General features: G+C 43.3%; 1 protein-coding gene across 1 annotated transcript; it reads left to right on the top strand.

Moving 5' to 3' along the window:
- Window positions 1–17,012: 17,012 nt before the first annotated feature.
- Window positions 17,013–19,906, top strand: CCN1 (cellular communication network factor 1). Its single transcript, XM_004431565.3, has 5 exons — window positions 17,013–17,286; window positions 17,583–17,796; window positions 18,146–18,502; window positions 18,632–18,843; window positions 18,957–19,906. Exons 1-5 carry the CDS (start codon window positions 17,224–17,226, stop codon window positions 19,257–19,259), a joined length of 1,149 nt encoding a protein of 382 aa, XP_004431622.1. The 5' UTR covers window positions 17,013–17,223; the 3' UTR covers window positions 19,260–19,906.
- Window positions 19,907–26,916: the final 7,010 nt, after the last annotated feature.

Below are 26,916 nucleotides of genomic sequence, written 5' to 3'. Positions count from 1 at the left end.
ATTCAAAGAGATAATAAATATAGGAGATGTTGTAAAGAGAACTATTTGAGAACCAGGAGAGCCAGTTTTAGCTCTACCCTATCACTAGCTGTGTGGCTGTAGCATGATGCTACACTTTTCTGGACCTCATTCATTCGTTTTGTCCTGCCTTCCTCATCTCCTAGTGTCATCTCTGCACAGATATTTATTGAGAACCTAGCACATTACACTATGTTAAGTACCAGGATATTTGTTCTCTCAAGGTTCTTATGTGGGAGAAAGTCATATAAACAATTAAAATAGTACAACATATTAAGTATAATGATGGAGATTTCAGAATTTCCTTCCACTGAAGAAAGGCTATTTTTCCACGGGCATGATTAAACACTTATTATCACCCTAATGAAAGCCAATTTACAATGTAGACTTGTATGACTCCTGTTCTAATTTGACCATGTTTCTCTCATTAATGATGTTAGCTCATGGAACTAAACTTTATTGGAGATTGGATGAGTAGGTGAGTGATTCATTTATGGCTTTCCTTTAAAAAGAAGCTGTAAATGGAACCAAGGGTCAGCCTATTTGACAGAATTCCTTCTAACCCCTCCAAATAATGAAGATTTAATTGACTACATATTTTAACCCTCAGGCAAGAAGCTACTTTTAAGATAACATCACAACAGCTGATTACTACAATTTCCCAGTTTGAACTCCTTCTAATCCCTAATAATCTCTCTGGTCCAGGGTGAAACAGAAGGCCAAAAAATATACAGTGGATTTATTTTTTTAAAAAAACAGCAAATATGATAAATTTTAAAGCAATAATTTCATTGTATTAACAAATCATATTTAAGAAGAGATAAATATGGAGTTGACTTAGAAACTATTTAATTGTCATAAATACTTGAGGATATCTAAAGATAAACTAATAATGCAGAGCGTTTTAACTGTTTACCATAAAGATCACTTTTGTTCTATTTAAAATATTCTTTAATCAAGAAAGAGAATAAAAGTTTCTGTTATGGGTTGAATGTGTCCCCCAAAAGCTATGTTAAAATACTAACCCCTGGTACCTGTGAATGTGACTTTAGGGTGTTTGCAGATTGCTATGGACTGAATGTTTGTTCCCTCCACACCCTCCATCCCCAAATTCATATGTGGAAGTCTAAATTGTCAATGTGATGATATTTGGAAGTGGGGCCTTTGGGAGGTAATTAAGTGATGAGGGTGGAGCCCTTATGAATGGGATTAGTGCCCTTATAAGAAGAGATATGAGAGAGAAGATCACCTTTCTATTCTCTTTGCTGTGAAGACAGTCATCTGCAAACCAGGAAAAGTGCTCTCACCAGACACTGGGTCTGTTAGCACCTTGATCTTGGACTTCCCAGCCTCCAGAACTGTTAGAAATAAATGTTTATTTTTAAAGCCACACTGTCTATGGTATTCTGTTATAGCAGCCTGAACTAAAACACAGATGTAATCAAGTTAAGATGAAATTATACTGGATTGGGGTGGACCCTAATCCAATGACTGGTGCCTTTATGATAAGAGATAATTTAGACACAGACACACAGGTACACAGGGGAGACAGCCATGTGAATACAGAATCAGAGATTAAAGAGATGCATCTACAAGCCAAGGAACACCAAGGATTGCAGCCCACCATCAGAAGCTACAAGAGGCAAGGAAGGTTTCTTTCCTAGAGTCTTTGGAAGTAGCATGGTCCTGCTGACCCCTTGATTTTGGACTTCTGGGCTCTAGAACTGTGAGAGAATAAATTTCTGTTGTTTTAAGCCACCCAGTTTGTGATATATTTGTTACAGCAAGCCTAGGGAACTAGTAAAGTTTCTTCAGCAAAATTCCAATTGCAGGATTTCCATTTTAGCTAAAATGGAGAAACAGTAACCAGATTTACTTTCCTACTTGAAACAAATAATTAAACTGGACAAAATATATGAAACAATATTTTGAAGACATAGGACATCACAGGATAGTGATTGCTTAAGAGTGGGGAAATAAAAGAGATGGGATCTCCAATTACCCCAGCTTACTGCTTGAAAAGAATATTCAGGCAGAGTCCAGCCATCTCCCTAAGTTGATCAGACAGAGTGAGGTGTTAGGGGGAAGCCAAAGCATCTAGAGATAACAGGGCAGAGTACTGGACTGCTCAGAGATGCCCAGAGTACCGGACACGGAAGAGCTGCTCAGAGAGAAAGCCTCAGAGATCTGAAAAGGACAGCCCTCAAGTCTTCAACTGGATACTGATCAGTGCATTCAGGTGAGGAACTACCCAAGGCTGGGGAAAGAACTGCCTAAAAGAAGTGCAGGGAACAATTCTTGGAACACACATAGAACTGGGAATAGTTTGTGTTCCACCAGCCAGAGTGCATAACTTCATAAATCATGGGACATCAGGTGGAATACTCAGAAAGGTTTTGCCTCAGTGGTGGGGACAAATTATTCCTAGACTAAATGCTGCTCTGGTTCCTAACAAAGCTGAAAAACAAGACTTGAAAGGATTAACTATTCCCAAGTAACTTAACTATGTTCTAGAACAAAATCTAAGAATATTTTTAGGAGCATAAATATATCTAGCACCCAAAATTCACAATGTCTGACATCCAATCAAAAATTACCAGGCATACAAATGAAAAGGAAAATATGATCTATACTGAGGAGAAAAATAAATCAACAGAAATAGACCCAAAAGTGACACATATGATAGAATTAGTAGACAAGGACATTAAAAGAGTTATTATAAGTATATTCTATATATTCAACAAGGTCATAGAAAGATTAACCATGCTACATAGCAACCAGAAAGATATTTTAAAAGACCCAAATCAAGTTTCTAGAATTGAAAGTACAATGTCTGAGATGAAAAATACAATAAATGTGATTAGCAGCAGATTATATACCTATCATAAAAGAAAAGATTAATGAACTTAAAATATAGCATTAGAAATTATCCAGAATAAAACACACAGAGAAAAAAAAGACTAAAAGTAAAATGAACAGAGTTCCAGTGAGTTGGTAAAAATTTCAAGTGACCTAATACACATATAATTGGAGTCTTCAAAGTGTGGAGAGGGGGTGTCATGAGATCAAAAAAATATTTGAAGAAATAATGGCTGAAAATTTTTCCAAATTTGATGAAAATTATAAACGCACAGATCCGAGAACCCCAAACACAAGAAACATGAAGAAAACTACACAAATGCACATCACAACTGAATTGCTTAAAACTGGTGGTATAGAGAAAATTCTTAAAAGCAGCCTCAGAAAAGATACATTTCATAGGGAAGACCGAAAATAAGAAAGTCAGCAGACTTCTCATTAGAAACAACACAAGCCAGAACAGTGGAACAATATCTTTAAAGTAATGAAAAAAAAATTGCTAACATAGAAGTCCAATATCCAGTGAAAATAACTTCCAAATATGAAGGTGAAATATACAAATAGTACATGAAACAACTGGTAAAATATGAATAAAGTCTGCAGTCTAGTTAACAGTATTGCACTCATGTCAATTTCCTGGTTTTGATATTGTGCTACAGTTATAAGATGCCACCATTGGAGGAAGCTAGGTGAAAGGCTCATGGGACTGACTCTATGTACTACTTCTGCAACTTCCTGTGAGTCTGTCTTATTTCAAACTAAAACATTAAAAAAATGAAAATGAATGTACAAAAGCTGAAAGAATTAATCACCAGCACATCTACACAAGAAACATTAAAAGAAATGCTTCAGACAGAAGCAAAAGTAATACCAAATGCAAATCTGGATCTAAACAAAGGAATGGCGAGCACCAGAAATGATAAATATGTGGGTAAATGTAAAACACTTTTTTTTTGTATTTTATATATCTTTGAAAAGATAATTGACTGTTTAAAGTCAAAACATTATCAATGTATCACGGGGCTTATAGCATATGTAAAAGTAAAATATATGGCAAAAATTGCTCAAAAACAGAAAAGGGGAAAATGAATGTATATTGTTGTAAAGTTCTTATATTATATGTGAAACAGTATAAAATCACTTGAAGGTAGACTGATAAATTTAAAGTGTATACTATAAACCCTAAAGCAACCACTGAAATAAAACAACAAAGAGTTATAGCTTACAAGCCAATAAAGAGAGTAAAACAGAATTACAAAAAAATTCAGTCTGAAAAAGTAGAAAAGAGGAATAAAGAATAGATTGGACAAACAGAAAACAGATAGCAAGATCATATATTAATTGTAACTATATCAATAATGACATTTAATGTGAATGGTCTAAACACTTCAATTAAAAAGTAGAGACTATCACATTGGATAAACAAGCAAAGCAAGAAACCCACTTTAAATATAAAGACATGAATAGATTAAAAGTAGAGATGAAAAAATATAGCACGCTAACACTAATCAAAAGAAACCTGGAGTAGGGAGTAGATTTCAGAGCAAAGAATATTACTAGGGATAAAGAGGGCATATTAGCCAGAGTTCTCTAGAGAAACAGAACCAATAGAATGTGTGTGTATATGTATATTATAAGCAATTGGCTCATATGAATATGGAACCTGACAAGTCCCAAGATCTGTAGGTGGCAAGCTAGACACCCAGGAGAGCCGATGATGTAGTTCCAGTGCAAAGGCCAGCTGCCTTGAGACCTGGGAAGAGCAGATGTCTCAGTTCAAGTCCAAAGGAGGAAAAAACTGATGTCCGAGCTTGAAGAGAATTCAGGCAGGAGGAATTACCTCTTACTCAGCCTTTTTGTTCTAGTCAAGCCTTCAACTGATTGGATAAGGCCCACCCACGTTGGGGAGGGCAATCTGCTTTACTCAATCTACCAATTCAAACGTTAATCTCATCCAACACCCTCACAGACACACCCAGAATACTGTTTGATCTAATAGCTGGGCATTCTATGGCTCAGTCAAGTCAACATATAAAATTAACTATCACAGAAGGTCATTTCATAATTATAGAGGGGTCAATTTATCAAGAGGATGTAGCAATCCTAAATGTTTATGCACGTAATAACAGGTGTTTAAAATACATCAAGCAAAAAACTGACAGAACAGAAGGAGAAATAGACAAATCCATAGTTGTAACTGGAGATTTCAACACTCCTCTTTCAATTATCTAAAGATTAGGTAGACAAAAAATCAGTGAGGATACAGAACACTTGAACACTATCACACAACTAACCTAATTGACATTTATAGAACACTCCACCCACAACAGCATAGATATTCTTTTCAAGACAGACCATATTCTAGGCCATAAAACAAGTCTCAATAAACTTAAAAGAACTCAAGTCATACATAGTTTATTTTCTGACCACAAAGAAATTAAACTAGAAACAAACAACAGAACGATGCCTGGAAAATATCCAAATATTTGGATTCTAAATAACACACTTTTAAATAACCCAAGTGTCAATAAGAAATCAAAAAGGAAATTAGAAAGTCCTTTGAACTGAATGAAAATAAAAACACAACATACAAAAATTTGTGAGATGCACTTGAATCAAGATCAGAGGGAAATCTATAGCACTAAATGCTTATAATAGAAAGAAAAAAGATCTTAAATCAGTGACCTCAGTTTCCACACTAAGAAACTTGATAAATAAGAGAAAAGTAAACCCAAAGTAAACAGAAGAAAGTAAATAACACCAGGTGGCACAACACAAACAATGGTGGAATCAAACAATACTCTAAAAATGCCACCAAATGTAATGGAATCCTGGAGTACAGTCTTCTTACTCAATATGCTCTCCCTTCTTGTCCACTTCCATTGTGGTCCATTGCCTAGGAAAAGAGCTTCAAATAACTGGGCTTACCTTAAAAACTATACAACAGAAACCTGGAGATTCACCATGCACCATTTCAGGTAAGACCAAGAATATAATTCACATATCTACCAGCTATCGTTAGGACACCAGAAGATATACGTTTACCCAAAAGACTATAAATATCAGGAAGCCTGGATTGCTTACCAAAAGAAAGTAGAAAGGTATTCAAAACAAAAATAACCAACCCCTTATTAATGAGAAGTTCTTAGAGGACCTGCAAGGCTTATGCTGATACTATTAAATTTCTCTCCAAGCAGAGAAAAATATAGCTCATTCTTCCAAGCTTCACAGAGAAAGCACTGAAAGTTGCAAGAGCAACACCATTCAGTGCAATGAGAAGACCTCAGCCCTAGTATACAGCCATGTTCAGACAGGGACCCTGAAGCACCCTGCACCTTTATGAAGGGACTTATTATACAGTATTTACATATACACACTATTTACACATGCTCTTACCACTCTAGATTGTGCTGTTCTCAAAGTCAGGGACCACATCTTTGTCATCTTTGTATCCCCAAACTCTAGCACGGTGCAATCATTTAATAAATGTCCTTTAAAAGGCAAGTGCAAACCCTCTAGAAATCTAAAGGGTTATAGCTAACACCCAATGTGATAGCCTGGACACTTAACAGAAAACAAAATGAGGCTTCAAATCCAAGTTGAAATCAAAGAACAGAGGCTTATTATCTCTTTTCTGAATTCAATTAGATTTTTAAAACATTTTTTAAACAGATTTGTTTCCAGCAGTTAGTGAGAGTTTGGGTGGGACCAGGTTTTATCTGAACCAGTCTGCCCATCCTTTTCCCACGGTGTTCTGGAAGAAAGCAGAGAGCGATGACTCACAACTTGGCATACTTCTTAGTTCCTATGTACTGACACCAAATTGTGTTCCAAAAGAGGCGTCTACAAAGGATCAAAACCTGGATGCCTGGCCCTAGGATGTAGTTCACGTTATAAACTTTCCAACATGGTGCTAAATTAACTGCATTTGGTTCCAGATGGTTAATGACTAATAAGTGGAGAGGTGACTTCAAGTGGAAATTGTTTCAATTCTCACTTTATGTCACTTCAGAAGACTTCCCTGAGTTTGCTCCCACCCCCTCCTTCATCCCCTACCTCCTTCCCTGGCCCCAGCTTTCAGGGTTGCAAGCCCTTGAAAATAGTGCTTACAGGATGACTCGGCTATAAAAGTAGGCCTTTTCTGGTTACATTTCCTGGACTAAGACTCAAGGACTCTTCTATTCAAAATAGCAGAGCAATGACCTAGATAGTACAGAAAGCCCAGAGAAAAGAAAGGTGAATGGAGTCTGGATTACTTGTGGTAACAAGAAAAGAATGTCATAATTCACTACGTTCTTCTTATTCCATCCTTCCCATCCTCACCTCCCCCAACACGTGAGTGCGTGTGCGTGCGCAAACACACACACACACACTCACACCCCGGTGCACTTGTCCAATACTCCCTTCATATAGGCATCTAACTGCCTTCTCTAAGGAGTCTCACAGGTTACACCATAGCACTCTAGCACAGCCTTAGGCTGCCATGGCATTTCCCATCTGTCTGTCTAACACAAAATCCCAAAATCATACTTCCTTCATTATTTCTAATTAAACTCCGCATCTCTGGAACCTGTAATCTGTCCCTAGAAAGCAGAAATCACCTATATCTAAATCATTCTACACAGTGCCTAGCAAGGAAGCAAATGTCAGTGCAGGCTTAACATCACCATGCCTGTTCTCTGATTATAATGATGATGACGCTGTCGACATGATGGTAATGATCCCATTCACTTTAATTTGTACCTCCTTTTAGAAGTTAGACTCACCAGTGGCTCAAAGATTTCAGCATCAATGGATCTGAAAGTGCTAAGAAAAGATTAAAGGCCTGGATCTCTAGAAGAAAGGTGGTAACAATAAAAGAAAATACAAAAAGAGCAAACACTCCTAAAAGGAGTAGAATCTCGGGGAGTCAGGATGATATGGCAGAAATGTAGAGAGGGCTCCAGCTTTGAGTCAGGCAGGCCACGGTTAGAATCCTTGTTTGGCCACATTCCATCTGATCTTGGACAAGTTGCTTAACCTCTCTGAACCCCTATTTCCTAAGCTTAGAAGGATGTTAAGACTTTCATCTTAGAGGATTCTCTTGAACATTAAGTGAGAGAACCTTTAAGGCATTGGCTTGTGTCAGTTCCCTTCCCTCTTCCTCTTCCCTCTTCAGAAGGAAGGATCTATAGTGATAAGAATTTCCAACAGCACCCAAAGGGTTAGTCCTGTCTGTAATTGATGCATTTTTAAAGGCTCATCCTAAGGTCCTCACTTTTAGCTGTTTTCTAATGTCTCACGAAGATGCACACGTTCCCTGCAATCGCCAGCTTCAAAAAGAATATGTATGATAGGGAATATTCGTGCCTGACCCCTCCCATCCATCAAAATATGCAAATCAAACAAGACAAAATCTTTAAAGAGTGGGGCTCAAAGTTAGACGTGCCTGATCTGTATTCTCAAAGCAATTTGGCTGCACTGCACCCAGAGCATCAATCACTGTATTGTATTATCTATTTAAGCATCTGCATCTCCCCCAGGCTATGAGAGCCGCGATGGCAAAGTCTAGATATTATTTCTCCTTGCATCGCCACCTAGCATGAAGCCTGTCATACATGCCATATTTATAGGATTGAACTGAACCATCCATCTTCTGGATCTGCAATGCTTTAGTATGTATTGTACACTTCATAATTCCCCCAGCGGCATTTCCCAGAGGCTTAAAAATTTCAAGCCTTGAACACCTATTGCCATCGTCTTTTGAGAACTGACTGTTTAGGTGATCAAAAGGTACACACTTCCCGTTATAAAATAAATAAGTCCTGAGGATGTAATGTACAGCATGATGACTATAGTTAATAACAATGTATTGTATATTTGAAAGTTGCTAAGAGAATAGCTCTTAAAAGTTTTAAAAACAGCTGTTTTTGTTTCTTGTGAAAGCTAAAACCTAATCGAAGGATAGAGGGTAAAAGATTTCAAAGAAATGCCTGGGACTAGCCTCAAATTGCGCTATGCTTTTTATTTATTGCCATACCCTTGGGCACCTCACTCCCGCCCCTGCGTCCAAGACTCAGGGACACCTTGCATAAGGCGCACGCAGGGTGTGCTTGGTGGGTGCCTGGAGGGCTCTGTGCTTAGCAGCTCAGCTGTGAGAGTGACCATAGGTTGTGGGAGGTGGTAGCTTCATCGGCCTCAGGGAACAAAATTGATGGTGATGACTAAGCTACAGTAGAAGTGTCTCTCAGTCCCTGAGTTCCTCCTCTGCTCTGACATATCTCTTTTTCTTCAGAGGAAACAGGAACAAGCTCAGGCAAGGGTTCCTGAGGAGGGAACCTTTTTCTATTGTTTAACTTTTTTATTACCAGACTCTATGAAGAAACTTGGGTCTACAGATACATTTAGAAATATATTTAAGGGGAAGTCAAGAAGTTGGCGGCAAGTTCCTAAACTTTAAGGCCTATTTCATAAAGGGCAAATACCATGTTCTCCCTCAAAAGAATGGCCTTTGGAGACAGACACTCTGCTCCACCTTAACAGCTCTGTGCCCTTGCACCAGTTACTGACTCTAGCTCGGTGTTCTCACCTTGTGAAAGAAAATAAAATACTCACCCTACAAGGTTGTTTAGAAACATCAGATAAGATCACTAATTCATCTATATATACTAACCGCCTAGTCTCTAATAGGAAAAACTCAGGCCCCATAGATATAACTATCCCCACGGCTCACCAACACGGAGGCCAAGTGCTAGCTGACATTAATCCTCAGGCATGGTGTTTGGTACCTGGCTGACCTCTGGGGCACTTGAGTGCATGACCCCTGAGCTGGGGCAACTCTATTATCTTATAGATGAGGAAAGCAAGGTAAAACCTCACCTGGCTCACCGCTTCCTGTGGGCAAAGTTCCAGTTCCACAGCAGGCAAGGCCTTTGGAGTGCTTTCTTAAACGGCCGATGGGTCCCCAGTGCAAGCCAGAATACTGGCCTGGATGGATCTTTTAACTCACATCATCTATATACCATTTCTCAAACGATTTTATAACTAGAGTTCATTTGTCTAAAGAATACAGAATATTCTCTAGAGAATAAGGCTAGCTCATTCTATGCTAATTTAGTACAAGTGAAGGTAATGGTGGTGCTTTGCAGTTGGAGTAACTGTAATTTATTAAGTACTTACTATGAGCCAAGCATCCTGCTGAGCATTGAACATGTCTTATGTCTTATTTCACATAATCACCCCAACTGCCAGAATCCTCCTTTACACCTAATCCTCGGACCTGCAAAAAGCTGGCACGAAAAAATGACTTCAATCTTTCTGTAGGATCTATCTGTGTGCTGATGTACTGAGCCCAAATCAAAATTCTAAATGAGCTATGTGTGGTTTTAAGTGGGCAATTGAGAGACAGGTATCTCTGGAAATAAAACACGAATTTGGAGCCAACCCATCTGATAGTGACTTATAATTAATATATTTCATATTGCTCAATCATGTCTAGAAGATGGATTGCAGGGTGGAGTGGGAGAGGTGCCTTCTAGTCTGTTCCAATGAAGTGTTTTTGTGTTATCACAAAACAAGAAGTTCTGGAAGGTAAGCAGCTTAGAAATGCCTAGCTTCCTGAGGAGAGATGCCAGGTGGAGGAAATAAACAGATATAGTTCCCACTAAACACGGATGCCCTAAAAAAAAAGTGTTTCCTATCATGCTGCCAAGGCGATGCTAGCTGCTTACAACATAAATTCAGAGGGAGAAGTAACAGGGAGACTGAGTAGTGTTTGAGGAGTAAGTCAAGTAGAAAATAAGAAAAAGTCACTTATTCCAATTTTGTTGATAAAGTCCTACAACTGAGTCAAGTGGCAGCCCTGAGAATGAAAATCCAGTCAACCTGACAATTGAATGGAGCCCACGGTGCTAGTCCCTGATACTTTATGAGTGGCTGGGGGTAACAGAATGTTGAAGCAGGGCAGGTTCTTAGAGACATTCAGTCTGGAGGTCACAACTGGAAGCCCCTAGACATTGTCTTCTTTGGTTTTCCTAGGATTAACTCAGACGGCATTTTAACATTGTTTTAATTAATTGCCAACATTTTAAAAACTAAACGACTTCACATAAAAATCCAGATCTCTGGTATCTCTTTAAAAGTCAGAAAACAGGGGGCTAGCTGGGTGGTGTGGTGGTGAGGTTCACCATTCCACTTCGGCAGCCCAGGGTTCGTGGGCCTGGATCCTGGGCACGGACCTACACATCACTCATCAAGCCATGCTGTGGCAGTGTCCCACATGCAAAATAGAGGAAGATTGTCACAGGTGTTAGCGCAGTGATAATCTTCCTCAAGCAAAAAGAGGAAGATTGGCAACAGACATTAGCTCAGGGTGAATCTTCCTCACAAAAAAACAAAAATAATAAGAAAGGCAAACATTGGATCTACATTTTTACCTATCAACCACTCAGCGTCCCCATAGTTGATCCCCACAATCCCCATAGTTCTCCAACACTGAGGCCAAGTGTCAGCTGGCACTAATCCTTGAAATGACATTTTGTTACGTGGCTGATCCCTGTGAGCCCTCACAGGGCAAAACCTCACATAGCTCGCCACTGCCTGTAGGCAGAGTCCCAATGCTATGACAGGCAAGGCCATTCGCAGAAGGTCTCAGCAGACCTCCCTTGCCAGTTCCCCAAGGGAATCCTATGGTCCAGCCACACTAGGTGGACCATCATCATGCATGGCTGAGGCTCCATTCCCCCTGTCTCAAATGTCTTTCCCTGTATCAGCCTCTTGCTCATCCTTTCGAATTCAGATTAGTTCCCTCCTCACTCTCTAGCAGAGAGAGAGAAGTATTCACACAACACGTTGTACCCACTTCAGCAACAGATTGTAGAGTCCTCCAGGGGAAGATCAATGCTCAAGTCCTCTCTTTTATATCACTGGTGCCTACCACAGTGCCATGACACATCATGAGCTCTGAATGAATCTGGGATTCAGAGAGGATAAACAATTTGTCCTCGGATCCATAGGTAATTATACTCATAGCATATAGTTGGAAAAAACAGGTTAAAAGCATATTCAGTCCACAAGGAACACTCAGACTGATGAACCATCAAGTAAGTGACACTGAAAACTTCATCTCAGTGACAAATGCAGTTCCCACCTGACCAAGACTTACTCCAGAAGTAGGGACTACCGGATCAATGTGGCTTGTGAAGTGTCAGAAGAACCCCAAAGGTACCAGATAGCTTCCAAACCAACCTCCAAGGTGCCTGAAATTCCACTATATAAACTTATTTGCATTAAGGCTTTTTCTGTTACAATGCAACACCTCTTCCCCTCTTCCCCAAGAGCCAGTATATTAGGCAATTCTTAGAGGTTAGCACAGCTTCAGTTAACTTATCAACTATTTTTCTCTCTGATGCATTTATCCTGGAATATTTGGGCAAGTTGTGATACAGTTAAATAAAGGTAAAGTTCCAGGAGCGAGAACAGGCCTGAGCGACTGAAGTAAGAGATGGGGAGCAGACAGTGTAGCACAGTGGTTAAGTGCAAGGCCTTTTGGAACCAAGACGCCTGGATCCAGTTCTGCTATCTGCTAGGAGAGTGCCCTTTGCTAGTCACTTACCTTCTGTGCCTCCCTTTCTTCATTTGGATAGAAAATGGTGTTTATAAGAGGATCTGCCTCAATGGGGCATTGGAGAATTAAATGTCAATATAGAGCAGGCATTCAAAACAGTACCTGACAGAGAGTGAGTGAGCCCTATAGAAGTGTTTGCTTCTGTCACCATTAGGAGAGGATGGCATGAGATCTAGCCCTGAAAGGGGCTGCTCCAGTTTTACTATGTGCTGGTCCTTTCCCAATTTCCTGATGAAGGATACAAGGTCTGGAGAGGATGAGCAGCCAACCGAAGGCTACAGGCTAGCTGACTGCAGAGCTAGGGCTTCCTATCCACGGCACCCCTCACCCAGCGCGCCCCCCCGCCATGGAACTCACTGACGAGGAAGAGAGGAAGGGGTTGTGGGAGACCAAGAGAAACAGAGAGCGAGCTCCAGCTTCTCTCCCTTCTAGGGATAATGGGACCCAGGTCCTTTGGGACTTCTCCCCATTGTCAATTCCATGTCCCCGCTCTCGGGTGGGCTCGATGTCTGAGCAAACGCCACCCTCTGACACGCAAGCCCACACCCCCGCGCCTGGCCGTACCCTCTAAGTCTGGCACAGCGCGGCAACTCGCTGCCCCGCTGGGAGGACGAGTCAACAGTGGGGTGAACGGGAAAAGTGACACAATCGGGTCGTGGCGCTCTCCGCGCCAACCTCCCACGCAGAGCAGGGCGGGCCTCGGCCCTCGCGGGGCTGCGGGCTGCGTCTGGGCCGCGGCGGTCTCCCCGCGCCCGGGTGCCCGCACGCCCCCAACGCTGGGGGCCCGGCGGCCCGAGGCCCGGGCGCAGGCACTTGCAGCAACGCGGTGGCCGCGCGGTCGCCGCCCCCCGGAGCTGGATGACGGAGTCTTGAAAGACTTTCACCAAATATGGGCTGGGGCTGGAAACGTCCCGCGCCGCGCGCCGCCGGAAACCTCGAGTCCTGGCAACGGCGGCGACTTGGGGCGCGCGGGCCGGGCAGCCGGCAGGGGGCGGCGGGTAGCAGGCGGCCGGGCGCGCCCCGGTGCTCTGGCCCTGGCCCCCCGCCGCGCCGACTCTGCTCGCTGTCTCCGCAGGGGTCCCGGGGGCAGCCGAGGCCCTCGCCGCGCGTCTGCCACCGGGTTCCCGCCACCCTCCCGGCTTCCTCTGGCTCTCTCTGCGATCACTACACGAGCTGGGGGTAGGGGGTGGGAGGCGGGCGGAGAGAAATAGCATGGCGCGAGGGCGCCACCTTAAAGCTGACCTTTCGCGGTCACCGTAAATTTTTCTGTTCATTAAGGTGGCAATAAAAAGTGGAGTTGTGAGACTGGGTGTGCAGGCGAGTACCTGACTATGAGGACACACGCACGCACACACCCAGCTATTACAGGCACTCCTGTAGTCCAACACAGTGGTTCTCAGGGTGTGATTCCCCAACTAGCAGCATCAGTATCACCCCGGGACCTGTTAGAAATGTAACTAATAGGAAATTCTGGGGTGGGGCCCAGTAATACGTCTTTTAACCAGACCTCCAGGTGATTCTGAGACGTGCTCAATCTTTGAGAACCACTGGTCTAGCGCTAGGAAACCGGAGTCGCCAGATTTAGGGTCATTATTATTCTCAGTTGCTGCCAGACAGTGAACCCTTCTTTTGGTGACCTAAAATTCCCTGGCAGCAGCGGGTGAGAGACGTCCCCATTGCTCAGCCCAAAGCCAGGAGCTGCAGAAGACAAGCAGCCCCTTCTCCGTGCCTTGCAGCTCAGGGAAACAAGGCGGCCGTTATTCCCTCCTGGGGCACCCGTATGAGGGGGGGGGAGAGCAAAGGAGCCATGCAGAATTAGCACCCGAAGACACTTACCCATAAACATTTGCACATTTCCCCTCCCATCTGTCAACGTGAACTGATCTGCGGCTCCCAGTGGAGGAGGCGAGAAGGCGACGGGACGTCTGGGGTTTCTGGACCGTTCTTGAGCAGGACAGGAGGAGCTGCTGTTCCCCTCGCCTGGTGCCGTCATTTACTAGCAGGCGCACCAGGACATAGTATACGGAGAGGCTGTGCACATAGGTTACTCCAGTCTCTCCGGCTCCCCCACCTCCTGGCTCTGTTTACTCCAGCTCCCAGCCCCCTCCCACAACACACCGCTTGCTTTAAATGGGCAGCTGGCGGTAAGGTTCTCTTAAGTTTCTCCTCTGGGGCAAACTCATCCTTCAAGATTCCCGGTTGAAGTCCAGAAACAAACCCACACACCCTTGTTAGAAAACTTTAATCTCATTTTTAAAGGAATCTCTGGAATGGCGTGTGTTTGAACGCTGTGCAGCAGGCTGAATCTCTTTGCGCACCCCCCCCCCACTTCAATAAAAGAACAAGGTATATACACGGGCCAGCTGGATCATCCATTGTAATATTATTTTAAATCATGATAGACAGATTGCGTGAAAAACAAGGAATTCCAAAGAATTTCCTGCTCTGGGAACAGAAGTTAAGTCTATATTTAACAACATTTGAAGCTGTCAAGAATGCTTTGTGGTTGGATAACAGAGGCAGAAAAATGTTAAAAACGCAGGCTACTGCTATACCCAAATATGGAAATATTGTTACGTCTGGTGTCTGATGCACCATCTGGAAATACTTACCATGAAGTCAAATAGAAAAGACGCCACAACAGAAGCCAGGAACACTCCTCTCCATTCTCTCTCCATCACCTCCTCCCACCGTGTACTGCACCTACTCACCACCCCCCATCCCAGTCACTTCATTAAGAAGGAAACGATAATGAAACTCTAATACAGGAAAAAAAGGTTTTCTAAATAATAATTGATGGGCCGGCTTGGGTAAGATGTAGGGCCCAGACTTTCCTCATTTTTTTTTTGCATAATACCTGACAATCTATTGTCTTGAAAAGTAAGTCCCCATCCCAAATCCCTCCAACAAAGCCTTTGAGATCCTACTCCCCCTAGCAAAAGCCTCTCAGACTTATGAAAGGGAACTTTTGAATGAATGAAACTTAACTCTTTCCTGCCACAGTGCTCCTCATTGGAGGATGTTTTCATTGCAATAGCTTCTCCTTGTGCTTATCAGTCATTCGCAGAAAGGTCGGCACTAGAGGCCTTCTTAAGCAAGACTGTTAAATTATGAAGACTGAACAGCTCTAAACATTAAAAAGGACATGGAGTTCTGGAGCACATATAAAAGGGAGACTCCCATAATTACTTGTGTATGTTTTTATTAAAATTACACAAGAAGATAGATTTTGAAACTTTAAGGGAAAATTTATCAGTGCACTAACAAAGCGATACTGATGAAGTAAATTGCTTTGTAGGGGGTCTTCTGAGTGTGTTGCAGGTAGAAGAGGATATTAAAATCTGCTAACATTTTTATTACAGAATATTACATCCTAAATCTTATTTCTCTGTACTCGGAGAGAAAAGCATTGCAATTCCCTTGAAATGGGAGGCTTCTAAACGGTCCCACCGGAAGGAGTTAAAAACCCCGCGAAACTTCCAGCTTGAAGAAGTCTGCTTCTTCCAGAGATCCTTGGGGCACAATGGCGCTGGAATCTGGCTTGGCCTTGCGGTATATGCATCCTGATGACCTCAGTACAGATCTTTCCACGGTGGTCCCCTCCGCTTCTGGCTGGCTGCTTAGTTATCATCGCCTCCCGCCCGCGGAGGGAGGCTGGACGGGCTTACCCCGTCTCCCGCATCCGTGAGGAAGTGCAAGTCAGCTCCCGGAGAACTCCCTGCGTTCGTTTCCTCTCGGACTTCCAACCCAGGCAGTGGGCTGGAACTAAAGTGGGAACCTCCAAAAACAAACAAGTACGACACACCAAAAAGGGGGAGGGGGGGCCGAAGGGGGAAGACTTCTGATTGGGAATCTGCCAGACATGGAGAAGTTGATTTTTTTTTCCCCTTCTCATTCATAAATGCCACTGAGGGTATTAATCTGCAATACATTTAACTTGGCTAATAAACACCATGCCAAACGTTTGGGACTTGATCCGAGCATGCCTCTATAAAGTCCACAAATAGATTCCTGGCTCTCAGACACAGTCCACCTCCCCGTTCGCCTCTCTCAATAGATAACTTGACTCTCACCTTCGCTGTAAACAAGCAAACAGCTCGCTGCCTTCCCGGGTGAGGGCTTCCAAGGCTGCCCGGTCAACTCGGCATCACCAAACAAAACGACTTTTGTTCCTCCCTTACAGGTCCTCCCACCCTCCCAATCCAGGCAAAGTTCTGAACTCGCCCCCCTCGTCCCTTCCACCACCATCACGCCAAAAAGAGCCCTCCCCAATAGAAGTCGTTATTTAAAGTGGAAAAAACGGAAGATTGTTTTCTTGACGGGTCCAGGACCAGGGGAAAAAAAAAAAAAAAAAAAGGTGCAACGGAGCCAGGGGAGGCGCTTGGCAGCAGCCCGCGCCAACCAGCATTCCTGAGATGTTTGAGAATTCTGGAACGCGCAGACAGAGCCGACGTCACTGCAACACGCGGCGCAGCAGCTGGCCCGTATAAAAGGCGGGCTCTGAGCGCTTGGGCAGACCGCGAGCGAGAGCGCCCCCGAGCAGCACCCGCGCCCTCCGCGCCTCCTGCGAAGGCTCTCGAGAGAAGGACGCCCGAGCCCGCTCGCCGTCCCGGCCCTCGCTTCCCTGCCAGCCGGCCCGCCGCCCCCGCCGCCCCGAGCCAGCCGCGCCGGCCTGACCGCTGCACACTGGTGTGTTGGCGTCTTCGCTTCCGCGCTCGCCCGGACTCCTCCTGCGCGCCACAATGAGCTCCCGCACGGCCAGCACGCTCGCCGTCGCCGTCACCCTTCTCCACTTGGCCAGGCTGGTGAGTTCTTTGGCTACCGCTTCCCCATCCCATCCCAATCCCTTCCCCCTTCCCCAGATTGACCATGGCAGAAAAAATCCCTCAACTGAAAAGTTCGGGGGCGTTTCGGGGTAGCTCTGTCTTGAAGCCCCCCTGAAGACGTGTCGGGGGCCTCCTGGCGCTCACAGCTGCCGGAGTGGCCGGGCTGGACCGGATCAGAGAGCCCCTGCCGACAGGGTCGGAGGCCCCCAGTCCCCTCCCCGGGCGCCTCTCCTGCGCACCGCGCCGAGTCTCACGCGTGGCTTCTCCCCCTGCAGGCGCTCTCCACCTGCCCCGCCGCCTGCCACTGCCCCCTGGAGGCGTCCAAGTGCGCCCCGGGAGTCGGGCTGGTCCGGGACGGCTGCGGCTGCTGTAAGGTCTGCGCCAAGCAGCTCAACGAGGACTGCAGCAAAACGCAGCCCTGCGACCACACCAAGGGGCTGGAATGCAATTTCGGCGCCAGCTCCACTGCTCTGAAGGGGATCTGCAGAGGTAAGATGCTTGTGGTTTGGCCCCTTTAAAAAAATAATAGTCCCTGTAGTCCAGAAGTTTAGTAATTTTGAGACCATGTATGGTGATGCTTTGTTGTTGGTAGCTTGGCAGAAAGGCACATGATTTCAGCAGTCTGGAATGCAATTCAGTGTGTCTGGGCCCAACGAAAAGCGCATACGGAAAAGTGATTCCTGACTAACTTATTGTTCTGGTCTGGAGTCTCCTGGGAATTGCAAGGAACTTTACCATAAATTGAGTTTAACAGCAGAAAATATGTATGAGTTTCAGGCCGTGGTTCGGAATCTTAACTTGATCCTCTTCTCTCTTTCTCTTTTGGTGCTCTTTGCAGCTCAGTCAGAGGGCAGACCCTGTGAATATAACTCCAGAATCTACCAGAATGGGGAAAGTTTCCAGCCCAACTGTAAACATCAGTGCACATGTATTGACGGCGCCGTGGGCTGCATTCCTCTATGTCCCCAAGAACTCTCTCTCCCCAACTTGGGCTGTCCCAACCCTCGGCTGGTCAAAGTTACCGGGCAGTGCTGTGAGGAGTGGGTCTGTGATGAGGATGGTGCCAAGGACCCCATGGACGACAGGGAGGACCTCCTGGGCAAGGGGCTGGCATTCGATGCCTCCGAGGTGGAGTTAACGAGAAACAATGAATTAATTGCAGTTGGAAAAGGCGGCTCCCTGAAGCGGCTCCCTGGTAAGTTGAGACTGAGCCCATAAGACATTGTACTGAAATACATTCCTGGTTTGAAGCTTTACAGAAGTGAGTACTGGAATCTGTGTCAGTGTGCCTCTGAGAAATCCTCCCTCTTGTTTGTCTCTCTAGTATTTGGAATGGAGCCTCGCATCCTATACAACCCCTCTTTACACGGCCAGAAATGTATTGTTCAAACAACTTCATGGTCCCAGTGCTCAAAGACCTGTGGAACTGGTATCTCCACGCGAGTTACCAATGACAACCCTGAATGCCGTCTGGTGAAGGAAACCCGGATTTGTGAAGTGCGGCCTTGTGGACAGCCGGTGTACAGCAGCCTGAAAGTAAGTTCCTCTGGGGCAGGTAGACTGTTCCCGGCAGCTGGGTGAGATGGGAACAGCTCTTCCAAGAAGGAGAAACCTTGTCCCTAACTTTCCTTCTCTCTTCTTTCTTACAGAAGGGCAAGAAATGCAGCAAGACCAAGAAATCCCCCGAACCAGTCAAGTTTACTTACGCTGGGTGTTCGAGTGTGAAGAAATACCGGCCCAAGTACTGCGGTTCCTGCGTGGACGGCCGATGCTGCACACCTCTGCAGACCAGGACTGTGAAGATGCGGTTCCGCTGCGAAGATGGGGAGACGTTTTCCAAGAACGTCATGATGATCCAGTCTTGCAAATGCAACTACAACTGCCCGCATGCCAACGAGGCAGCGTTTCCCTTCTATCGGCTGTTCAATGACATTCACAAATTTAGGGACTAAATGCCACCTCGGTTTCCAACACAAGGGTGGACAGATGGGGAGAAGAGCGCCAGAATCACGGAGACAGGGGTGGGGGCGGCAGGGGTGAAGGGACTCATCGTAGAAGGGATGCATTGCTCATTCTTGAGTAATATTGAGGTCTTGCGAAACTGCCAGGTGTGCTGGTGCGGATGGACACGAATGCAGCCGCGATTGGAGAATACTTTGCTTCATAATATTGGAGCACATGTTACTGCTTCATTTTGGAGCGTGTGGTGTTGATGACGTTCTGTTTTCTGTTTGTAAATTATTTGGTAAGCGTATTTTTCTCTAGGCTTCTTTCCTTTAGGTTCTGCAATTGTAAAAGATAATAAGATTAGATGGACGGTTATAGCTTTCATCCTTTGACAGAAGTAAATGGGGGGGGTTTCCATCCTTCCTGAAGGTGACACTCCGTGAGTGTCCATGAGAGGCAGCTATCTGCACTCTAAACTGCAAACAGAAATCAGGTGTTGTAAGACTGAATGTTTTTATTTATCAAAATGTAGCTTTTTGGGGAGGGAGGGGAAATGTAATACTGGAATAATTTGTAAATGATTTTAATTTTATATTCAGTGAAAAGAATTTATTTATGGAATTAATCATTTAATAAAGAAATATTTACCTAATATCTGAGTGTGCGGCATTCATTATTTTTAGAAACTGTCCAAAGTCACTGGGAACAATCTAGCTCATGCATTCAATCATTCAAACAGGATTTCTTGAGTGCCTACTTTGTGCCAGGAACTGTTCTAAGCGCTTGGGATAGAGCAGGGAATTAACCTACAAAAATAAAACAATGATTGCTTTTTTATCTTCAGTAGAGAAAAACTTTTGCATTCAAAGTAATCTGTTTAAAAAACATGTATCTAACACCAAGCATCGTAGGAAGCACAAGAAGGAATCTGAAGCTAAGTTTGTGATTTAAATAATAATGCTTTATTTTCATAAGAATAAAAAGCTTAAGGGTCCCCATCACCCAGTCGCTGCGAGGAGGGTCCAGTAGAGTCATTTATCATTTTAATCACTAGGTTATTGTGCATGTCACTTCAGTGGACCAGAGAAACTTGAATGAAAACAGTCCATAACCCAGGCTGCCCATATCTAAATCCATGGGCAAGATTAAGTATGGTTGGATAATGTGTTATAAAATGTCACTTGGTTAATAATTTTATATTTTTCTAATATTGTTCCTAAAATTTAGGAGAATGACTTAAAAATGCACCCTTGGTTGGGATCAGAGAAAAAGTCTTAGAGTTTCTAGGAGTCGGTTTGTTTTCACTGAATGAGCTTGAAGCAATGACTTGTGTTAATCCTAATAAGCCGGTGATTAGGTAAACATGCTGTTAAATGCAAAGGAATGCAAGGAATTTCAAGTACTTTTCCAATAGCGTGAGGACCAAGCTACCCCATCCCCCATTCCCTTTTATAATATACATTATATTGATGGAAGGGGGGCAGTTAGATAGCATTGGCTATCCAGAAGGTCAAAGGCTAGATGCAGAGCATTCCTTAAAGAAAAGGACCTGAATCCTAGGTCTAGGAGAGGTTGAGGAGGCTGCGCCAATGTTTGTGAAAATGTTGGAAGCCTGTTTTAGAAGCATCTACATCTTTAGAAAGCGCTGACAATAAACCTTTTATAGAGAGAAGTTTTCCTTTCATCAACCTTCTTGGCTCCTGTTCAAATCCATAGTGAAATATTTCAGTCTGCACTTGGTTAAGAGAGTACTTGAATTTTTAGGCAATAAGAGAAAGTGCTCTAAAAGGGGAGGAGGGGGACAGCTCCTAGGGTCCTATGAGGGTGATTTTTCAAAATAGTTTCATATTGACGCTTTAATGAAGACCTATAGAAAAGCATGCCTAAGTGTCTGTTTTAAAGACTCACAGAAATGCATAAAGGTTAATATAAGTGGGATAGTAAAATCTATGGGCAGGGCCTTCACTTGTGATTTTGACAATGTTTTGCCTAAAATATTATAACTTGTGCCTACTGAGTAGTCAGTTTTTCTTGCCTGAGGCATTCAAATTTTAAGGTATTTGGGAATTGAAACACCACCTGGCTCAGTCTTGGATGCAGTTAAACTTGTCAGTGCAATATAACATGTGAAACGTAATAAAGGTGTGGGGTTTTTGTGGTGCAATCTTGTAGAACAGACACCTAAATTCGCAGGAAAGATATACACATTCCCAGGCACCAACCCTGATGTCTTTTCCTCCGACAGTAGAGCGCAGCAAATTGCTTCTTACATAGAGATCAAAGAGCAATATTTTATAGATCCTTAAGTTGTAGGGAGGTAATGTTTGTCCAAATAAGCTCAGGAATGAAACAAAACCTAGCATGGGAAAACACTGGATTTTGGGGTCATTAATCTTGCTGTAGTAAATACAATAAGAATGATGCGCAAGGGCTGATTCTATTTAAATGAGTGCTCAATCAATAAAACAGATGAATAGACGCAAATTTTGTCCATTGTATTTGGCTATAGAAAAAAAGTGAAGAAATTCCAAATAATTGAGAATGAAATTATGCGATTTAGAACACATAACTTTTACAGGTAGGGCGTGGAGCTCTGCCTACTTCAAATATTGAGAAAACAAAATAAAAACCATGCATCTGGGGGCCAGCCGGGTGGCGCAAGTGGTTAAATGCGCGGTCTCTGCTGCGGCGGCCCAGGGTTCGCTGGTTCAGATCCCGGGCGTGCACCAACGCACCACTTATTAGGCCATGCTATGGTGGCGTCCCATATAAAGTAGAGGAAGATGGGCACGGATGTTAGTCCAGGGCCAGTCTTCCTCAAAAAAAAATAAAATAAAATAAGGAGGATTGGCATAGGATGTTAGCTCAGGGCTGGTCTTCCTCACAAAAAAACCCCATGTATCTGCATATATGAAATAGTAATGACATATACAAACATTCGTCATAACACATACGTACCCTTCCACACACAGTAAAGATCTTGTGTTATTCTCACTTTCCAATCCAAAAGACCCTGGTGGTCTTGAGCTCGGTTTTTTTTTTTTCGATAGAGATGTAAGAACTGAGAGTTATAGGGTGACCTCAGAATCTTAGAAATTTAGTGAATTTTCAGAACTATTCTATATTCTATAGGACATCTAGCAGCACAGCAAGTGGTCTCAGCATGATGATTTTCACATAAAGGCATGTGCTGTCTATTCCACAAAGAGATGTGACTGAGTCAAAATTAGCAAAGTTATTTTTCCAGTCGAGAGACCAGATTTGATTTGTTCACAACCTCTTCTCCTCCTGCCTTCTGGCACTATTTGAAAGTCAGTTGGGCAATAGCAAGGACCCAGTAGGACCAGAGGACAGAACAAACCTGTGTTCTGGGCAGAGTGGCAGGTGATGCAGTGGAAAGAATCCCAGACTGAAATCGAGAGACATATCTTTTAGCACCAGCTCTGCCATTAATTTATTGGGTGACTCTGGGCAAGTTTCTGGATCACTCTCCTGTTTAAAATAGAACAATAGATTCAGCATTTTTGTCACCAAAAACATTGTTTTTCATATAATCTCTCTGGTGCATTGACTCCCATACCTTAGAAACTTTGTCTCCTCAAGCAGCTGAATGTATGAAGTGAAAACTACTCAGGTCTTTCTGTGGGCAAATGCACTCATCTCTAGGAAGCTTTGAAACTGTAATGTTGCCAGGCCCTCTTGACTCTCTAAAGCACCTCTGGTTATAGGATGTGGCAATCCATGGATCTCACAGTCTGTATAGGGCCGTACATTCACCTCCCTCTATAGCCCCAATATCTAGGCCTCATTAAATCTCTGCCATAAATAACTCATTCTTCCAAACAAAGCACCTTGTGAAGCATGACAATGATGTATGTGTCCTACGAATAAAACAGACTTATTTGTGACTTACTTTATTGGTGGTGGGCAACACTCATCGACGTAATCTTATAAAGTGCAATTCAATTAAACAAGTACTCAGATGCATTTGTTAGTGCTTTACAGTTCTCATCTATTCTGCTCGCATATTCTGAATCCACCCCTTTCTCACGTCCATTGCAAACATCCAAATCTAAGCCACCATCATCTCTTGCCCGAATTACTGAAATGGCCTCCTCACTTGCGGCATATCATATTCTCCAAAGACGGCTGCAATAATGTCTTCTACCTCATATGCCCTTCTGCAATGTGACCTGTGGCTCCCCCATCAATAGATGGGGTCTATTTTTTGCATGTCCGATATTTTCACTGTAAGTATCTTTGCCGTAAACATCTTTGTTGCAAGTATTTTCGTAATAAGCATTTTGCCACATAACTAACTGGCCGTAAGCAATTTTGCTGTAAAAGATAAAATAACTGGCTCACAGTGTGGTTTGACCATTTGGTTTCAACTAGAAAATACAGTGATAAACTTAATGGAAGTGTGAAATGAGGGAGTGTAAAGCCCGATCGCATACTATACTAGAGATTGATAACATATCAGTTTGCAAATCATGTGAGCACAGTCATCCCTCCCACCCATCAAAACCAAAAGTTTATCAAGCTATGGCATCTATAAAAGAGGCAGCTAGTCATTCACAACGGTCTTCAAGAGCATGAATTATCGATTCTTTAGCTAACTTAGATACAACAGCTTGTTCTCTAATGCTGTCTTTACCAAATTTACCACACAATATTAGATGTTGGAGGCAAAAGAAGAATCAAAAAAAGAAAGGATTATGTGATTCCTGATGGGTAGAAGTTTCTTGAAAATGGTGAAAATTTTTTGCTTCTTGATAATGGAGAACGTGATGTAGACAGAATTTTGGTATTGGGCACGGAATCTGGCTTAGATGATTTGGTGACATATAAGGACTGGGCATGTGATGCAACATTTAAATGTAGTCCAGATATGTATGACATGTTTCATTATGTCCTTTTTAATGTCCCTCTTTTATTTTTTGTTAATCTTTTACTGTAAAATTGCCTCACAGCCAATGAGTTATACAGCAAACATGCTTGCAGCAAAGATGTCTACGACAAAGATGCTTAGGGGGAAAGTATCTAGAATCCTACTTTTTCCACCCTCTTGGATCTGAGTGTGCTCTTTGACTGCTTTAATGAAAAATATCCAGAAACGAGGCAATGTGGTGCCAGTTCCCAGTGTAGCACAGACGAGGAGCTCCTATTTCCTTTCTCTTAGAAACGAGCTTCTATGTAAAAGGTGCAACTATCCTGGGGCCAGCAGGCTGTGAGAAGCCCATGCCACATGGATAGACTTGAGAGGATATGATGGAGAAAGAGAAAGGCCGGGGAGTAGTTGGGCATCACAGGCATGAAGGAACCACCTTGGCAGCGGATCCTTCAGCCCAGCTGCCTCACAAGCTGACTGAACTATGAGTTGAGCCCTTCCCGGAATTCCTGATCCATAAAATAGTGAGCAAACTAATATGGTTATTTTAAGGTCCTAAGTTTTGGGTGTTATCTGTTACACAGCAATAGATAACTGAAATATTATTATTTTCCATTCTTGCCCTACAACAATCCATTTTCCTTACAGGAACCAGAGTGATTCTTTAAAAATGTAAATCAGAACATGTCAATCCCTGGTTTAAAGTCTCCACGGCTTCCCATTACTCTTGGAATAACATTCAACTCCTTACTTGGCACACAGGTCCTGGACCCTGCCTACTTCTTACCACTCACCCTCACTCACTATAATCCCACTTGCCTTTTCCTCTTTGAAATAAGCCAAGTAAGTTCCTCCTCAGGGCCTTTGCACTAGCTGTTCCTCTGCCTCACATGCCCCTCTCCTTGATCTAAGCTTCTTCTTGTCATGCAGGTCTTGGCATAAATGCTGCCTTAGTGACCTTCCCTCACCACCCAGTCTAAGGTAGTTCATCACATCAAGCAGTTTTATTTTCATCATGGCACTTAGCACCACCTGATATTTTCTTATTTATTTATTATGTCTCCTCCTTCTAGAATAACCTCTATGAGAGCAGAAATTTTTGTCTGTCTTTCTCACCACTATAAAGCATTACTTGACACTGTGCTGGCATAAAGTAGGTGCTTATTAATACAGAATAAGGTTGTCTTAAGTTGACACTTAAATTAGAAGGCACCCCCTCACTGGCACAATGTCTTCCTTCTACTTCACCTTGGGCTTCCCCCTAACCTGTGTCATTCATTCATCCTTTCATTCATACATCCAGTCGATAGACACTTGTCTGGCACTGCTGTATTCCAGGCACACTGCTATGCAGTAGTTGATGAAGAAGTGTGGTTCCTTTACGTTGTGGTAGGGGAGACATACATGGAAGACAAGTGAGGTAAGGTTAGGTTCAGCTGTGAGTAACAGAAAATCCAAATAACAACAGCCTAAGTAACATAGACATTTATTTCTCTCTCAGGTGAAAATCTGGGTAGACAGGGCAGGGCTGATGTGCCCCAAGGTTTCAGAGACCAAAGCTCCTGCTATCTTGTTGTTCACCATGTGTGGCCTCCATGCCCTAGTTCACCTCATGGCACAAGGCCTCACCTAGCTGCAAGGGAGCCTCGGAAATGTAGTTTTTGTCCTGGGTTGCCATGTACCCAGCTAAAAATCAGAGCTCCCGTTACTATAGAAGCGAGAATTAGTAGTCAGTACCACAAAGCCAAAAATAAGCTGTAATAAGTATAACAGGATACAGACAAGGGTTGAGGAGAAAGCTCCCAACTGCCTGGGGCTGGGATCAAAGAGGCTTCCTGGAGGAGTTGTCACTTCAGTTGTGTTTTGAAAGATAAGTAGGTTGGAAACTATTCAAAAGCCTGGGTGCTTAAGTTGAAAATTTCTGAAATAACCAGTGATATCTTCCTCACCTCAGGCATAAAGAGAAATCAAAGACATCTATACCACCTAGGCTGAGAGTCTTACAGGCCATTAGTATTTGAAACAGTTTGTATTTTTGCTTTGGCTTTGGAAGTATCAGGAAGTGATACCTGTATTAGGGTTCTCCAGAGAAACAGAACCAATAGGATATATATATATATATATATATATATATATGTTCTCACACACACACACACACACACACACATATCAAGAGAAAGAAAGAGAGATTTATTTTATTTTAAGGAATTAGCTCATGCAATCATGGGGGCAGATAAGTCCAAAATCCTTAGGCAAGCCAGCAGGCTGGAAATTCAGGTAAGAGTTAAATCCACAGGTCAGGCCAGGCAGACTGGAAACTCAGGCAGGGTTTCTATGGTGCAGTCTCGAGGCCAGATTCCTTCCCCTTTGGGAAATCTCAGTCTTTTCTCATAGGGCCTTCAAGTGATTCCAGTCTATGTATTTTTGTGGAGAAGTGTACCTATTCCATTTATAATAATACCACATCACATTTTCCAACCGACACTGGATCAGTTGATCAAAGATATACACTGCATCCTGAACGGCCGCTGAATTTAACCGTCTATTTTTATAGTAACCAAAGAAAGAGCCTTCCCAGGGGAATTTCTACAGATAGCCAAGGGGTTTGCTCTAGAATTTTTTTTTAATGACTCAAAATCCTTCCTTCAAGTTCTGTCACGTGAATAATCCCCATTTTTTAGAGGATTCAATGAACTCCAGAGAGATGGAGAACTTGCCTAAGTAGTTAGAGTTAGTTAGCCAGTAGCAAAGTGGGAGGTAGACCTCAGCGG

The sequence above is a fragment of the Ceratotherium simum genome, chromosome 2, assembly GCF_057802395.1.
Source record: "Ceratotherium simum simum isolate JZ-2026a chromosome 2, ASM5780239v1, whole genome shotgun sequence".
NCBI lineage: Eukaryota > Metazoa > Chordata > Mammalia > Perissodactyla > Rhinocerotidae > Ceratotherium > Ceratotherium simum.
The sequence above is the reverse complement of the archived record's forward strand: the minus strand, read 5'-3'. Positions and strand labels throughout refer to the sequence as shown.

Bases quoted from the DNA above. Each gene is read 5' to 3' on its own strand.
- CCN1 (XM_004431565.3), top strand. From the start codon at position 17,224: ATGAGCTCCCGCACGGCCAGCACGCTCGCCGTCGCCGTCACCCTTCTC. The intron at 17,287-17,582 runs GTGAGTTCTTTG...CTCCCCCTGCAG, and splicing joins TTCTCCACTTGGCCAGGCTG to GCGCTCTCCACCTGCCCCGC. The intron at 18,503-18,631 runs GTAAGTTGAGAC...TTGTCTCTCTAG, and splicing joins CTCCCTGAAGCGGCTCCCTG to TATTTGGAATGGAGCCTCGC.